The 18,078-nt window shown below is 47.8% G+C and overlaps 2 protein-coding genes across 3 annotated transcripts in view; one reads left to right on the plus strand and one right to left on the minus strand.

Annotated features, from left to right (window-relative positions):
• LOC144101102 (cerebellar degeneration-related protein 2-like) overlaps positions 1-18,078 on the minus strand; it is a 138,502-nt gene that overhangs the window by 89,356 nt on the left and 31,068 nt on the right. The gene's annotated exons all lie outside the window — the stretch shown is intronic.
• Positions 7,234-10,479, plus strand: LOC144101101 (uncharacterized). Its single transcript, XM_077634115.1, has 2 exons — positions 7,234-7,462; positions 7,705-10,479. Exons 1-2 carry the CDS (start codon positions 7,313-7,315, stop codon positions 10,363-10,365), a joined length of 2,811 nt encoding a protein of 936 aa, XP_077490241.1. The 5' UTR covers positions 7,234-7,312; the 3' UTR covers positions 10,366-10,479.

The following is an 18,078-nucleotide window of genomic DNA, read 5'->3' on the forward strand; positions in this document are numbered from 1 at the left end:
TATATATTTTTTTTATTGCAGAACACCTTATTGTCAAGAAAGTTCGAGCTGCTAATACAGTTTTTTATAATAAACAATTTAGCATACGGCCGCCAATTTCGCATTATTGGTCATTATAATAAAAAATTGATTAGTTAATTTCAATTAATCATCTAATTATTAGGTTCTATCACGTACATGATGTCTGCCGTGCGGTAAAATCCATCCGCACAGACCGCACATGCGTATATCTAGTTGTTAAAGTAGAAGTTCGTGAACATTGAAAAAAAAAACACCGTCTACTGCGCATTGTGTTAGTTTTATTCTGTATTGTGTTTTGCTTAAAGCTTTCACACACAGCAATAATGACACTCACAATAATGTTGCGCTGTTGAGTATTTGTACAGCTAATCTGACCCTTACAATAAAAAACGACGAGACACCAGCAATGAAGTGTGCGCAAAGCATTTTTATTGCTTGGGAATAAAACTTACTTCTTCTTAAGCGTTGCTGCTTTCCGGGCTGCGGCCTTCTGCTGCGCATTGTCTTGTATGGCATCATTTCTTAGTTTGCAAAAGTTGTTTAGAACAACGTTGGTTGCAACGCGTACTACCAAGCGCAGGAGAGTTTGTGCAGTGTGGCCATTTTCACATGTCTCAATGTCGTGTTCGTCCAGGAGGGAAATCGTCTGTGAAATCACGACACCACGTTGATTTCTACAGGAGAGAAAATCTTCCGCGGTTGCTCCAAAAGACAACTTCTCTGCAACTAGTTTAGTCATCAGTACCATGTGAACTGTGCATGGCTGGGGAAACTTCAGCCCTCCTCTCGACAGGTTAGCTATCATGGCAGTATTTTCCGCTTCGATCTCTCGATTTTCAATCACCAATGTGCTGAAGCAAGCAGAACATGAAAGCTTCTTTAAAGCAGCATGAGCAGCGTATCCTGCAATGTAGACAATAGCATCCATGTCAGAGTGGGCGTGTGTAATATCGTCGTCGCTGACAGCCACAGAAAAGTTGCATGGGACAAGATCCTCACTTACGTCTTCAAACTCTGTTTCCTCGCGTGGAAATGTCAAAAGTTTTTGAAGACGAAGCTTCTTCTCACATTCGTAGAGCTGACGCACGGAAATGTGGTACTGTGATCCTGCCAGCTGGCGGTAACGGCCGAACCGGTCTTCTAGCGCATCCGTCTGAAATTTGCCCAGCAGTACGTACTTGAAGTGAAGTTCTTCTAAGCAGTAGCGCGAGAGTTCTACCAGAGAATAGCATGTCAGTCGCAAAGCACTGTGAGTCTCTTTCGTCAGCGAGCCACTGGTGATGTTTATTCTTGCCCAAGCGTCCAACCAGTCCACAACGCCGCTCAGGAAAGCTAACTGTGTGTCATCAACAGACCTTACAGGGTCTTGCATGCTGTCCCTTAGCCTCTGGCCTTTGCAAGGGGTCTTAACATTGACTATTTGCCACCATGTGAGGATAACGTCAATGAAAAGAGCAGTCGACTCAGCTTGAGGAATCTTGAACGCGGAACCATGTGTCCTGAGGGCATTTGAAACAAACTGATTAATGACGTCGAGAGCGAGCTTTACATTTTGCCGCTCCATTGAGGTTGGATTCACGGCTTTTGCGTTCAGTCTGTAAGCAGCCTTCACAAGCGACGTCTTCTCTGAAGAATAAAGCTGCCGCACAGCTGCGAAAGAAGCAGCTTTCATACGAGGAGGCCCTTCGGGCATTGCTCCACTCAAGTCCATTTCAGGGAAATAGAGGCATGTTCCAGGGTTTTTCTGGTTAATCCAATTGTTCCTAATGCACTTCAAGAGATGCACAGGATCGACCACGTAGAAAAGAGGGCGAGCGTTATCGGCTGGATGGGGATAGACAATGCTCACCTGAGGACTTGTAGCAAATAACGACATCATCTTGCGGTTCAGAGCATTGTTGTCCGTTATCACAGCGATAATTTTGAGCCCCATTTTCTCAACATTAATGATTATGTTCTTAGCATGCTCGTGCAAAATTTCTGCGCTCAGTTTGCTCACAGGTAATATGTGAATGACGTCCTTGTTTGCAGAAAGGAGTGATTGTACCATGAACACATGGGCTGTTGTTGCTGGTTCCGTTGAATGAACCGACGATCCTACTATTGTGCCCCCTTTGTAGTCGAAGTATGGTTTTATGTGGATCTCATCGATCATCAGGGTCACTGTCTTCTCGTGGTCTTTCATTGATTTGACTCGTTCTCGGATGTAGGAGAGACAGTGCGGTTGATTTTGCTCCACAAGAGGGTCAGCTTTGTAATTTGAGCAAACACGGCGCAGTGTGGAAGGATGGGGCAGAATGATTCTTGATGCAGCTCTTGTGAAGTGATATGCGTGAGGAGAAATTGAATTCAAAATACTGGCGAATACCAGCAGCTCTGCGCTATACACATGCTGTTTCGCGAGGAGAAGCTCTATCTGCTCAACCAGAAATTTCAGCAAAGAAGACTGTTCTTTCGTCGTATCACTGTCCTCAATGAGGTCTGCAAGCAGTGAACCGACAAACTGCAATACTTTAGTATGTTTCGACTCTTTCGTCACCTCAGGTATATTATGCAAGCCTATCTCGAGTTCTTCTAGCAGCAAGGACAGGCTGGAGGTGTCGCATACTTGAGCTGGCAGAATCCTGCCTGAAGGAAGCGACAGAAGCTTCACTCCATTCAAGAAAACAGAAAGTGACAGATCAGGGAGAACTACCAAGGCGCATTTCACATTAGGTGAAGGATCATTCTCGATGAGAAGGAACCTAACGCACTGCTCATCGACAGAAACGGTCCAGAATTTCGTGTTGCAGATTCCAGGCAACTTAGATTTGAACTCCTCGTAAGATGAAACTTTGTTTCTTTTCTGTTCAAGCTCATTAGACTGAAGTGACTTCCTCATAGCCTCCTGCAAAGCAGCGTTTTCCCTTCTTGCTTTTTTCGTCTCTGGCGATTCACTCCGTCCAGGCGTTGAGGACAAGTATTTTGGGCAGTTTGGAAAAACAGAAGGCGCAGCATCAATCTTCAACTGTAGCCTGTCACGCTTCACCTCTATTATTTTCCCTGTTAGTTCATCTTGGTGTGACAACGTCGTAATGAAGTCGCCTGCGTGGAAGTGCAGTTCACACACCTGCACGAGAAAATGAAGCAAGGCCATTCGCCATGACTCTCCATTGCCTAAAACACTAAGTAAAAAGAGTCTGAATAGTGAACAGCTTTTACATATTTACACAGCTTTTACACAAGCCTTATGCACATCCACAGAACTAAATGCTTCCTGGACAATTCATACATAAGTGTAAGAAGTGATATCATTGCCTACAAAGACAGCATGCCTTTCCGGGAGCGACAGCTCACAACTAAGATAATTACCAGCGCCTATTAAGCAATATTTCAGAGTCTTACCCTCGAATGCTCTGTAGGTGTGAAATCCTTCCGTGGAATGGCTCGCAACCAGGCTTTTCTTCGTACTTCGTCTCTTGGGAAGCAATAAACACGTACTTTGGGACCATTCTGGTAGTTCCCGCGGCACCCGGGAACACAGCACCGGCCCATGTTTCACGAAGTTGCACTCGCTACACGGCAGGCAATCAGTTTCCCATTCGTGCGCTAGCACAGGTACGCACGCCACACAAGAAACGGCCACACGAAACAGACACAGCCGTGCGAGGAGCGAACGGAAATGCACCCAACGCCAGGCTGAAAGACTCAAGCAGCAGCTAGACGCTCACTGCAAGACTGCGTTCGTGTCTGTGCTTGCCCGGGCAAGCGCGAGCACATCGAGGGAGACAACCGAGCGGAGCGGAGCCGCGCTTGGTGAGCAGCCTGACCGGACACTTGGCGTGACGTAGCGCGTGTGGAAAGGAGGGCCTGGAGAGGCCTGAAGAAAGTATTTAGAGGGTGTTGCACAAACACGAGGGAAGAGAAAAAACGGGGGAGGGGGAGGGGAGAATGACGCTGGGGTGTGATCCGTATAATATGGTACACTGCCGCCAGGGGCCCCCTTAGAGTGTGCCACCGGGCCACACAAACAGCGCCACCTGCGGCGACAGATGACCCGTGCCAGATAAGTGGACGCAGTGCGGCGAGGCGACAATGCAGCAGCGGTGGCCGCGACTCCCCCCATTCACTATCTGTCTTCCCCGCCTCGGGCTTCTCGAGTGGCGCTAAGGGCTAGGTGGCGCCACAGCAGCAGCCGAGGGACCCCTTGGCTGGGAACGGTAAACGTGCCGCAGCGGAGCAGGAGCAGGAGCAGGAGGGGGGGGGGGGGGGGGGGGGTCAAAATGTAAGCCCGGACAAGACAGAATGAGGAGCGATCAGAACTGTAGAAACACTTGGCGCGGCTAGGGCAGGGTATAAGAGCGCGGATAGACTGATTGCGTGGTGGCCAACGGTTCTACGGTTGAACCAGGGCGCCACGCGATTACTTCGTTATAGCCGTAGCTTCGTTATAACCAGTGTTGAACGCGATCTTCCAAGCGGAATAATCTTACTTCGTTATATCCATTATTTCGTTATAAACAGTTTCCTTGTAACGAGGTTCGACGGTAATTCCTTCTGGAGGCAGGATTTCTTTCCTCGGACTGCGTTACGTTTCTGGCGTCCGATAGGTGGTGCAGCTCCAGCCAGTGATGAAGGTCACATTATTCAGGCACCGCGGTGTCACTGTGCCAAAGCCACGGTGCAACCAGTTAGGCACCACGGTGGGTGGTCCCGTTTCGCCTTATCCTGGCTGCGCATAATGCAAATAATAAAAAAATGCATGCAGTCTTCGTCAAAAGTGTCCGGGCCACGGTGCTCGCTGTCGTGCCGTGTATCAGAGCACTCGCGGCACATACCTGCAGCCCCGCCGCGGTGGCTCAGTGGTTAGGGCGCTCGACTACTGATCCGGAGTTCCCGGGTTCGAACCCGACCGCAGCGGCTGCGTTTTTATGGAGGAAAAACGCTAAGGCACCCGTGTGCTGTGCGATGCCAGTGCACGTTAAAGATCCCCAGGTGGTCGAAATTATTCCGGAGCCCTCCACTACGGACCTATTTGTTCCTATCTTCTTTCACTCCCTCCTTTATCCCTTCCCTTACGGCGCGGTTCAGGTGTCCAACTATATATGAGACAGATACTGCGCCATTTCCTTTCCACCAAAAACCAATTAGGCATACCTGCAGTTCCCAGTTACTGGAGGGTCCGTCCTTTTATGGCCTCGCTTCCACCCAGCTATGCAGCTTAAAGCTAACCCTAACGGCAAAACAGGCTGATATAACCGTGTTCGTAATGCTGCTGGCTGCATTGTAGCATTCTACTATTGATTTACTATGCGCACCAGCGAACCTGCCCGCAGTTTTATATCGTCGTCCTCAGACATTCAGAAATAATCCGAATGAACTGAGGAATTTTGGTGCAACCATATTTTTCTTAATAAATTTGCCAGTTTTCCCAATTTCAGCAGTAGACGGAACATTTGCGACGAAATCCTGGAAGTTCGTGACATTGACACAGAACCAGTCGAACTGCAGTGCCGCTTACCTTCTCAATGCCTTCCGTCCCTGTTTATTATATATATATATATATATATATATATATATATATATATATATATATATATATATATATATATATATATATATATGTATGTGTGTGTGTGTGTGTGTGTGTGTGTGTGTGTGTGTGTGTGTGTGTGTGTGTGTGTGTGTGTGTGTGTGTGTGTGGTTTTTGTGGAAAGGAAATGGCGCAGTATCTGTCTCATATATCGTTGGACACCTGAACCGCGCCGTAAGGGAAGGGATAAAGGAGGGAGTGAAAGAAGAAAGAGGTGCCGTAGTGGAGGGCTCCGGAATAATTTCGACCACCTGGGGATCTCTAAGGTGCACGGACATCGCACAGCACACGGGCGCCTTAGCGTTTTTCCTCCATAAAAAAAAAATCTAAATTGTTTTTTGGGTAAAGGAGATGGCGCAGTATCTGTCTCACACCTCGGCGTACACCTGAACCAAGCCGTAAGGGAAGGGAAAAGGAGGGAGTGAAAGAAGAAGGGAAGAGAGAGGTGCCGTAGTGGAGGGCTCCGGAATAATTTCGACCACCTGCGGATCTTTAACGCGCACTGACAACGCACAGCACACGGGCGCCTTAGCGTTTTTCTCCATAAAAAAAATCTAAATTGGTTTTTGGGTAAAGGAAATGGCGCAGTATCTGTCTCATATCTCGGCGTACACCCGAACCGAACCGTAAGGGAAGGAATAAAGGAGGGAGTCAAAGAAAAAAGGAATAAAGAGGTGCCGTAGTGGAGGGCTCCGGAGTAATTTCGACCAGCTGGGTATCTTTACGTACACTGACATCGCACAGCACACGGGCGCCTTAGCGTTTCGCCTCCATCGAAACGCAGTTCCCGGGTTCGAACCCGACCGCGGCGGCGACAACAGTCAGTTTTACTTTTTCAGAGTGGCGTCACGCATTCAAGCTTTCCTCGGAAAGCCCGCTCCGCAATGACGCCGAAGCTGAAGCGCCACTGAAACCACCGAGAAAGCTCCCCACGACGCAAGCGTAACGGCGTTTCCACACCCCCCACCACCTGTGGCGCCTGGATTTCGGGCGTCTTTCTATACAACATATACCAACCAGGCGTGACGAGAGCACGTTTTCTAACGCAAGCACGGTGTCTACTAGTTACTCCCCATTCATTCCGGGCCAACACCCCCCGATACTGCGAAAGTGCCGCTCTTCTTGGAACGCACCTGTCTACAAACCCCGTCCACGCCTACGGACGGTAAAGGGTGACGTAAGGAAGTACAACAGGTCGTTTCAAATAAAAAGACCCTGCGCAGATGCGACGTGAAGCCCGTCGTGACAGAGGGCGGCGAAACTGAAAGACCTGAAGCCACCGAACGCCATAGTTGTGAGCCTACGCCCAACACCTTCTCGACTTTACAAGGCCTGCTCACGTCCTCCTCTCCCCGGCAGTCTACGTCACGCTAGTGGTCCTGTTCTCCGACGGGCCAACACCGTCTTCGACGAGCGCCCCCGCACATTCCGAACATTCCGGAGCGACAGGTTCCAGCCAAAAAAAAAAAAATTTTTGAGCAGGTCCAAGCTTTTCAGTCGTCCCTGTCTACTCTGTCGGTTAGGTTTGGTGCTGCATCGCTCTTCGCTGACGTTATTTTCGGGGGTTTTTTGGCCGTGCTCAAGGGTGCTTGCATTCGTGTGCATACATTTGTGTGTGTGTGTATGTGTACGTGCAAAATATTGAAGTGTGACAGCATCACCAGTGCTTGAAACAAGAATGTGGCGTTAAGCAGACGCAAACGCTTCACGTGGCGCAACATGGGACGGTGTTGTGTCCCTGGATGTCGCGGAAACTATGACACTGGTCCCAAGATGCGTGTTTTCGCGTTTCCCAAGGATTCAAGTCGAAGAGAGTCGTGGATTAGAGCCATCCCACGGAAGGATTTCACACCCAGCGTACATTCTAAGGTGAGTAACTGAAGTTTATGCCGTATCCTGCATGTCCCGCGTGCTCGATCAATAGGTCAGAAAAATCTTAATGTTTGATGAGAAAATACTGGTAGTTTTATTGCAATTTGGCTAGGGCAGGGCAAGAATAATGAACAGAAATATGCAGTACTGAGCTGAACTGCTTAATACTAGGCTAATTATGAAATAGTGTGTCCATATACCGACAATAAGCGACTACATATTTTTCATACATTGCGCAGGTTTGTGAACTTCACTTTCAAGAGAATGACCTCATCAGGAAGCTATCACACTTCGATGCAGCATCAGGAAAGACTCTGACAGTTGAGATTGAGAGGGTTCATCTAGTGTCCGATGCAGTACCATCTATTTTTCCGAACTGCCCTGCTTACTTGAGCACGAACCACACTCGACGCGAATCTCCAGCCTCGAAAAGAGCTCGAATGGAAGACGAGGCCTTGGGCAAAGCCATCAAGAGCTCGATGGAGACAAAGAAAGACGAAGAGCAAAGAATTGCGATAGCATCATTTCAAGACCTCAAACACAAACTTTCTGGTATTGGCAACAGTGATTTCTGGACCATCAGTGTCAACAGTCGCTGTGTGATGTTTCTACGCATCGAGGAAAATCCTTCACCACATGTTAGATTTTCCGTCACCGTATTTGCTGACCTCTCACTTTCAGTGTCAGCAGGCATGATCAAGCTGAATTCCTTACCCTGTGGAGGGGCAATTCCAGAAGCCGTGCGTGACACTAGTACGTTGTCGGTACTGCTTGAGCAGCTAGAAAAGCACATGACTGAAACATCAGAAGAAACTACTGCATCTAAAACTACGACAGTGTTGCAGCATATCGGCTCCTTGCTGAATGAACTAACCGAAGAGAGTGACGCAACGAAAGAACTAAGTGCCTTGATTCGGTTGCTACATGAGCAAATCACTCTCACTCTCGCTGGACCCATTCGTCGCTACAGTGCTGATACTTTAGTTTTTTCCAGCATTCTGCACTCAATTTCTCCCCATGCTTATAACTTCGCGAGATCAGCGTCAATGTTGACATTGCCTCATCCTTCTACTTTGCGCCGCGTTTGCTCGAAACATGGAGGTGACCCAATGAAAGAACAAAACGAAGCCCACTTTCTGTCCTACATCCGCGAAAGAGTGAAGTTCATGGAGTCGCACGAAAAGACAGTGACTCTAATGATTGATGAAATCCACATCAAGCCATACTTTGATTATAAAGGAGGCAGCATAGTAGGATCGTCAGCGAATTCACAAGAAGCAGCCACAACTGCCCACGTTTTCATGATACAGTCGCTCCTGTCAGCTAACAAGGACGTTATTCATATTCTTCCAGTGGCGAAAATGAACTCTGAAATCCTGCATGATTATTGCAAGAGGATAATATTAGAAATGGAATCATTGGGCCTTAAGGTGATAGCTGTAATCACCGACAACAACTCACTAAATCGAAAGATGATGTCGCTTTTCTCTGAGAACCGAGAAGTAAGCATTGTGTATCCCCACCCAGCCGACAAAAGCCGCCCCCTTTTTTATGTCGTTGACACTGTGCACGTACTTAAATGCATCCGGAACAATTGGATAAATCAGAAGAACCAAGGAACATGTTTATACTTTCCTGAAATGAGTCTTTCTGGAGTACTGCCCGATGGGCCTCCCAGAATGAAAGCTGCATCATTTGGTGCCGTGCGGCAGCTATATGCATTGGAAAAGACATCGCTTCTAAAGCTCGGCTACAAGTTAAATTCCAAAGCCGTTTATCCAACTCCCATGGAGAGACAGAATGTAAAGTTGGCGTTAGACGTCATTAACCCATTTGTCTCAAACGCACTTGAAATGCGGGGCGAGGCTCTGAAAATTATGAATTCCAGCTCAACAGCTCTCTTCATTAACATCATAGCAACATGGTGGAAAATAGTGAACGTAAAGATACCTTCCAAAGGTCGCCGTCTGAATGACCCCCTTCAATATCCAATCAGTTCAATCTCTGATCAACAGATAATATTCTTGAATGGTATCGTAGACTGGCTGGACGCTTGGCGCAGTGTTAATATGACCAGTGGCTGCATGACAAAAGAAACCCACTCTGCTTTGAGACTGACGTGCTACTCGCTTATTGAGCTTTCGCGGTACTGCCTAGAGGAACTAAAATTGAAGTATGTTCTGCTAGGAAAGTTCCAAACGGACACCCTTGAAGACCGTTTCGGTCGCTACCGGCAGCTTGCTGGGGCGCAGTACCATGTTTCTGTGCGGCAGCTTTTGGAGTCCGAAAAAAAAATTCGATTACAAAAGCTGCTGATGCTTCCCGAGCCAGACAACAACAGCGAGAGCGACGAAGAAATGCCACCGCACAACTTTTCAGTGTTGATTTCCGAGGAAGAAATCTCAAGCCCAAAGCATGACATGGAAGTTGTTACCTACATAGCTGGCTACTGTGCCTATGCAGCCCTAAAGAAACTTCCCTGTGCATTTTGCCGCAGCACACTCATTCTGGAAGATATGAATATAGAAGTTGAATCTTGCAAAATGATTGCAAACCTCTCCAGAGGCGGGTTGAAGTTCCCACAGCCATGCACTGTGCACATGGTGCTGGTTACGACGCTTGTTGTTGAAAAGCTCACCACGGGCGAAAATGGAAACGCATTCCTTGCATCTAGCAACCAACATGCAATTGTTAGCTCCATTGCCATTTCATTTCTGCGAGATGTTGCCTTGGAAACCTGCGAGAATGGTCACACACCAGAGACACTCGTGCGGCATGTAGTGCGTGCCGCAACAAACGTTGCTTTGAACAACTTTTGCAGAATGCGAAATGATCAAATTCAAAGTGCCGCGCAAAAAAAAGCTGCGGACAGAAAAATGAAGACGTTAAGCAAGAAATGAAATAGGTCGCTTCCAACCCTTCCTGTCAATAAACCCATTTGTACAAATGCATTTGCGACTTTTTCAGAACGCTGTTAACAAGTCTAAAAAGCCGCCTTAGATCGTTGCGGTGCATGCCTCAATGGAGCGAAAAAAAAATACCCGAGTGCATTAGTCAAACTCGCTAAATAATTACCGAATGCAAAAACCTTGCAACAGACGCGCACCTGGGTGTCATTCTAACAAGCAGCCACGACAGATTCAACGCGAACGACAAGCGACCGAAAGCAGCGGCCGGGGTGCCGGGGACCACTGGCGTGACGTCACGGTCCCCATGGAAGGGCCTTGAATAGTCCAGAGGGTGTTGCTACGCCTCTCACCCATCCCGCAAGCGTTAACATACCCAGCAATTCTGGACAAAAAAAAAACATTTTTCAACAGGAAAAGAGTTTCTGAACGCAATTTTTTCGTATACTGTAAGATTTCACTATAACAACTCGCAAATCTCCCGTGAGCAGGCTTGCATTTCTGTTTGTTTGCTAACGTTTTCCCTACTGTTAAAAGAAAAAAAAAACGTTCCCCATAGGTTTTCCCTAGCAGTCTTAACTGCTCAATGCGAGCGGTGGAAAAACTTTAAAAGATTTTGCTGCGCGTCAGAGGGATGCTCCATTACCTTCAATATTTCCATAAGAGCATAGCCTTAAGCATTCCAATATTCAAAACTTTTTCCCAATAATGCTGGACATGTCCCCTTCCTCGTAGGCTCCAGACAGCAGTGTCACGCTCACCTGCCGCGAGAGACCGCGCCGTGATAGACTGTTAAGGTAGTAGTAAGTGTGGTGACACCTTACTACTTAATAGCAAAGAGCAACGCTAGTGCAGACAGGATGCAACGAGACGAGTACCACGTTGTTTCGAATGCGCGAACCACATTTTAAACGCACGAACCACAGGCAGCCTAAATTAATGCGGACTCATCCACTACCCTTACAAAAATTTGTTTAGACAGTCTATAATCTTTCCATAGACTTCTGTCTATAAAGTCCATGTATTCTCTACAGACAAACCCTATAGGACAGTCTACAGGCAACACAAGTGCTATAGACAGTCTGAAGACAATCTAGATTTATGGCCATACACTTTTAGTAGACTTTTGTCTACAGACAGTCTATAGACTATGACTAGATAAAAATAAATATCTACAGGAAGGGAATAGTCTATAAGAAGTCTATATAATGTCTAAAGACCATTTTTACAAAGTCGCGCCTCGCAGTCCACAGTGTTGCTACGGCAATAAATGAATAAATTAATAAATCAATCACTGAATCGATTAATGCACCAAACAATCAGTCAATAAGCCAACCAAGCAATGAGTTGATTATTCAACAATTTAATCAACAATAGCAGCATTGTCTGCTCGGCCCGCGTCGGTCTGCCTATATAACCGCGAGTCGCACTCTCTAGTGTGCTTGGGTGCCCGCCTACTGTGACTCGCCAGTGACCCCCGTCGATAAAGCATCCCCCGCCGAGACACGTGGACCGAAGTGGAAGAAAAAGACGGGCGTGTCGATCCGCCGGCGTAACCCCCCGAGGCGTCGTCGCCTGGATGCATAATGCGCGGCCGCCTGAGTAGCCGGCTCAGATGCAGCCGCACGGCACCGCCACGGACGGGTCCGTGCGGCCGACCCCCACTGGGAAGCGGGACACTCTCGTCTCCACAGCATAACGCGACGGCATGCAAAGTGCGGGCGTACAGACAGTCGACGGGCATAGGTTCACGCGCTACGCACGCACTACAAACACACTACATGGCAAGTATATAGTAGGTAGTAAAACCCGGTGTACGCGTCTACGCGCGAGCTTCCTCCGTCCGACAAGCAGCCATAGTCGCACGTACGCCCGAAACAGGCCGTCGTTTTGTTCGTCGCGGCTCGCTATAACGCTGACCACCCGCGGCGAGCACGGATAAATGCGCACGTGGAGTGGGAAGAAAACGATGTGAGACCTGTGGGAACGATGCAGCCGGCCGCCCGAGAAAGTGCACAGCGCGGAAGCCGGGAGGAGAGGAGTGTATGGACGCACACGGCACTACCGCCACCGTGCAAGCCGAATTAGTTCACTGTGAAAGTACGCCGAACGAAAAATAAAAACACTCACACATCCGCTTACATGCGTTATTTCTGAAACAGTTCACTTTCCTTGGCTGTCTTATTCTCTCAGGCACCATTCTTGCACGTTAATCTTACTTTTTTTTTCAGTGCGAAAGCACTTCGTGATTCGTCATTCCTTCGTTATATTCCTTATTTCGTTGTAAACCGATTCGTTATAACGGTGTTCCACTGTGCTCAGTTAGCGACACGTCGGCGGCCTACTGAGAGACTGAGATGTGTTTATTAGTGATTTTTTATAATAATAATAATTGTTTTTTTTTGGGGGGGGGGAGAAATCGCACAGTATCTGTCTCATATATCGTTGGACACCTGACCTGCGCCGTAAGGGAAGGGATAAAGGAGGGAGTGAAAGAAGAAAGGAAGAGAGAGGTGCCGTAGTCGAGGGCTCCGGAATAATTTCGACCACCTGGGGATCTTTAACGTGCACTGACATCGCAAAGCACACGGGCGCCTTAGCGTTTTTCCTCCATAAAAACGCAGCCGCCGCGGTCGGGTTCGAACCCGGGAACTGCGGATCAGTAGTCGAGCGCCCTAACCACTGAGCCACCGCGGCGGGTAATTATTTTTTTCAATCAGAGCTTGCCGACAGGCACAAATGCAGTATACGCATACTACAGCTTTGCATCTAATAAAGCTTTGCAGGAAGCCTTGCACTGCTGCTCCCCTTTCCTCAAGTACGAGCCAGCAAGCCTATATAGCAACACGTATACTGCTCAGCCCAGACATGCTTTCGCTTCCTCCTGCATAAACACGGGGCTGTTTTTGTACCTCCCATTTATATATGAATTCGCCCCAACGTACACACGCAAGGCATCTGGGACAGCTCCTACACGGCGGGCGTGGGAGCCGGCGGTATGCGAAAACTGCAAACTGCCGCAGAGCAGGCAGGCAGGCAGGCGATCCGCTGCGTTTCGAGTGTTTGGTAAATACAACCGCGGCCCCGTGTAGAAAGAAGCGCGCGGCGATCCGCGCAGTACTGCTCGTAAGAAGCAGCGGCACCTTGATGAGAACTGGGTTAACTGCACCAGCGGAAGTGCTGCATGTACGACTGCAGTGTGGCCTCGCCAAGCACGCCATTTGGTCGCACTGTTATCACTGGGTGACTCAGCCAATTCCTCCTCTCTTTCCGGCCGTCCCCTGCGCGCACTCTCTCCACGTTGCTGCTAACCTTGGTGCCAGCCGCTATATGGTTACGCCTCTTGATATCCTACGGTCACTTTGCACACAAAATGTATACAGCGTACTAAGTTGGCACACAGCGATCAACGTAGATCACGAGATTATAATATATACCATGACGGCCGCTTATATTATGAATATTAATTACAGGCAGCATTCCTGCGACACTTTTGAGATCAGGTCAGGATGCTCAAAGCAAGGAAACCTTCTCAAGAAACGGGTTTCCACGATTGCTGAAGCACCGCCCAATGGGTACTGAAACTCAACTCAACGTCCGCTGAACGTCTCAAACGTCCCCAGGACGTCCAAGGGAGTTTCAGAGCCCATTAGGCCGTTCGTCAATTTTTTTTTAATTTTTGTGAGCAAGGAAGGATGGAAGGAAAAGGTTTATTGAGCTCTAGAGAGTAGGTGAGCAATTTGGCGGAGTCAGATGGTCTCTTCCATCTTCTTAGCGATGTTCGTCTGCCCCTAGTCCAGGGCTCCGCTGGATGCCGCTGCCAGCTGTGCTCGCCGGATTAGCCCAAGTTGGACGTCCTGACGGTCGCTGGAGAGCAGGCATCCTTGGCGATATCCCCCGACTTCCCAAACCGTGGCACTGGAAATGCTTGGGACTGATGGTTGCATCGCAAAACATGCTGACCACCCCTACTGTTATGAAAGGATGACTGTTTCAGATTCCCTTTCTTTACTACCAGCGGAACCGCGTATTTTCCTTTTAGCTGTGCCCAGTACAGGCGATTGCTTTGTGACACCGGCGGCAACAGGGAGATGGCCATAGGTGTGCGAAGTGCTCCTGTATGTGCTCATATAAAGAAGTGCCAGTCGTGCACAGGTCTCTCCATGAGGGGGAGGGGGGGGGGGGGGCAAAGTTTATGACAGCGCCAGTTCATGTCTTCTAGATAGCAGGGAACAATATGGGATAAAACTTGTGCCCCCCTCTCCCATGCCTGTTAGAAGATCCACTGCTCCCCATCCCCTGAGCGCACACCTACGGGACAGGGTCGGCGATTGCTTATTCTACGACGCCTTCGCAGCCACAAAAGCATCTTCACTCAGAACTTAAAGTACAAAACAGAAGACCGAGAATTTTCCCGCCGCGGTGGCTCAGTGGTTAGCGCGCTCGGCTACTGATCCGGAGTACCCGGGCTCGAACCCGACCGCGGCGGCCGTGTTTCGATGGAGGCGAAACGCTAAGGCGCCCGTGCGCTGTGCGATGTCAGTGCACGTTAAAGATCCCCAGGTGGTCGAAATTATTCCTGAGCCCTCCACTACGGCACCTCTTTCCTCCTTTCTTTATTTACCTCCCTCCTTTATTCCTTCCCTTACAGCGTGGTTCAGGTGTCCGCCGATATATGAGACAGATACTGCGCCATTTCCTTTCCCGAAAAACCAATTTATTTCCAAGACCTAGGATTTCGCAAGGTGGAATGCAAGGAGTTCGTCCCACAAGAGACAAAGCTGAAGTTTTCCTGTTCTTCATCAAAACTCTGGAACCCATTTATCAAATCTGACGTTTAGAATAACATCGTAGCCATGGAACCTCGTTTAATACGCTCCACTCCAAAGAACACACCTGCAGATGCGTTAGTGTGCTCTAAAGCCCCTCCATGACGTTTTTTTCCGACCAGTTAAAAGCGGTAGCGTCATGGAGGGGCTTTAGTGTGCTCCAGAAGGAGGAGGCAGCCAGACTGCCAGACTGCCAGCGCCACCTGTAGCGTGGGACGCCAACTACAATCCTATCAAGGCGCGCTGCGGAGCGCAGAGTGGCGCACTACGAGCTCACCACTTTTCAAATGAAATGCAGCAGTCGGATAAAATCACAACAGAGGCGCTGCAGGCCAGTGCGACGACGAAGGTATTAATCGCGCAGGCGGTTGCGTGTCGCTCGCCAGGCGTCGTGCGAGGGAAAAGAAAAACATTAAGCCAGAAGCCGGTTTTACAAAGCGTGGAGAAGGGCGAGAACACACGAGCTGCAGCAAAAAAATAAAATAAAATGTGGAATAAAAAAGAAACTCCGCTGTATTGACCCACGGAAATTTCCAACCAGACGCTTCTAATTTGAATATCCCCGTCAAGATCTGTATTCCGCCACAAATGCGTTGGCACTTGCGTGAGAGCCTCTGACTAGTACTGTTTTTTTTTCGTTTTTGTTTTCTTCGAGTACGAAGGGTTCAAGAATGCAAGGCAAGTGCTCTTTCCAGCCTTATGATAATACCTCTGAGCGGATTATCAGCGTCAGCATCAGCAGAGTCCACTCCAGTGAGGGACAAAGGCCTCTCTGAAATTATGTGCAAAGATATACGAAATCTGGCGAAGTGATAAATAATTATTCCCGCCTATTTCCTAGGCTCGTCGATCCACCTTTCAATCTCGGTCGCTCACTATCGCGTTGTCTTCCTCTCGTGAGGTGTCCACTCTTGCAACCTAGACTTCCGCTGTCGTCAGCAGAGTTTCTTGTCTTTTTTTTTTCTAGCGGGGCACGAATTTTGGTTTTGAGTTTTTGCGATATGAGTTATCCATTGACATATCTAGAGTCAGCAGAAAATTTCATACCAGCAATTTAAAACTCCGGTGTTCCCGGGTTCGAACCCGACCGCGGCGGCTGCGTTTTTATGGAGGCAAAACGCTAAGGTGCCCGTGTGCTGTGCGATGTCAGTGCACGTTAAAGATTCCCCAGGTGGTCGAAATTATTCCGGAGCCCTCCACTACGGCACCTCTTTCTTCCTTTCTTCTTTCACTCCCTCCTTTATCCCTTCTCTTACGGCGCGGTTCAGGTGTCCAACGATATACGAGATTGACACTGCGCCATTTCCTTTCCGCAAAAACCTATTATTATTATTATTATTATTATTATTATTATTATTATTATTATTATTATTATTATTATTATTATTATTATTATTATTATTATTAATTTAAAACTCCCAAATTTGAAAAACAAAGAATGTCTTGACCTGCACCGTGGTCCTAGAGAAAGAGACAGAGAGAGAAACACAAACGGAAAGGCAGGGAGGTTGACTAGGCAGCGCCCGGTATGCTAGCCTACACGTGGGAAGGGGAACGGAGGGAGATATATGGAAAAGGGGGAGAACAAAGGGATATGATCACTTTTCCACACGGAGTGCAACAAAACAAACGGGGTCAAAATAGATGAAACAGTCGTGAAGAAATCTGCTCCGCAAAATGAGCATCTAGGCAGTTAAGACCGTAACGGAGGAAAACGCCCACAGTTCGAGCGTTTCCCCTCAATGCACAGCCGGCGCGGTTTATGATTTTTTTTTTAGTGTACTTCCTCGTTGATCAAGTGCGGAATTCTTGGACATCAATTTTAATTGTGGAGCAAACGTGGAACATTGTAAAGTACTGTTATGGAAATATCCAAGGTTGTGTTCCATTCTTCCAATACGTATCAAAATCTTTCTTTTAAAACCTGTCCGTCGCTCGCATCGAGTAGTTACCACTGGCATAGAAGTAGCAGCAGTAAGTGGTTTTATTAAAATAATAATAGTAAAAAGGAAGGAAAAGATTTTTGCTAGCTCCGGCATCTGCCATCGATACTGAAGCACCTGAGCTGGGGCAGCGGAAATGAAGGACAGCAGGCAGATTGGAGAAATGAAATGAAAGAGGTGAGGGGACAGGAAGAGAGGCAATATACACCAAAACTATTTACACAACAAGAAATGTGTAGAGGTTGACATAGAAAACCAATGAAGAACGTTTTGGACGGTAGCAATAAAAACGGTAACAGCAAAAAAAAAATAAAATACAAGCCTGTCGAAGGGAGATCTGCGCATATGTTGAGTGTTATAGCGAAACCTTATGTATGGAAAAACGCTAAGGCGCCCGTGTGCTGTGCGATGTCAGTGCACGTTAAAGATCACCAGGTGGTCGAAATTATTCCGGAGCCCTCCACTACGGCACCTCCCTCTTCCTTTCTTCTTTCACTCCCTCCTTTATCCCTTCCCTTACGGCGCGGTTCAGGTGTCCAAAGATATATGAGACAGATACTGCACCATTTCCTTTCCACAAAAACCAGTTATTATTATTAACCTTATGAAGAAAATTGCGCTCCAAAACTATTTCCCGTTGAAAAATGCACTTTTCCATAATTACCAGGTATGTAACTTCGGGACAGCGTAAAAAAAGAGGCATAAAAGCGCATACAACAATCTTCACAAAATCATCTTTTTTTTACATTTTATTGTGGGATTTCAAAGCCGCGTCCGCCCTTAATTCGGACAGAAATATCGTCAATACTCCCGCTGACAATCTACGCTGAAACTCTTTTAGCCTACTAATGTTTTCTTCGGAGTGCTCAGGTGGACGTTGATTAATTACTACTCACTGTAATGGCCAAGCTGCACAGCTGCTGGCAGCAAATCGG

Source organism: Amblyomma americanum, chromosome 8 (assembly GCF_052857255.1).
Source record: "Amblyomma americanum isolate KBUSLIRL-KWMA chromosome 8, ASM5285725v1, whole genome shotgun sequence".
Lineage (NCBI taxonomy): Eukaryota > Metazoa > Arthropoda > Arachnida > Ixodida > Ixodidae > Amblyomma > Amblyomma americanum.

Bases quoted from the DNA above. Each gene is read 5' to 3' on its own strand.
- LOC144101101 (XM_077634115.1), top strand. From the start codon at position 7,313: ATGGGACGGTGTTGTGTCCCTGGATGTCGCGGAAACTATGACACTGGT. The intron at 7,463-7,704 runs GTGAGTAACTGA...TACATTGCGCAG, and splicing joins CACCCAGCGTACATTCTAAG to GTTTGTGAACTTCACTTTCA.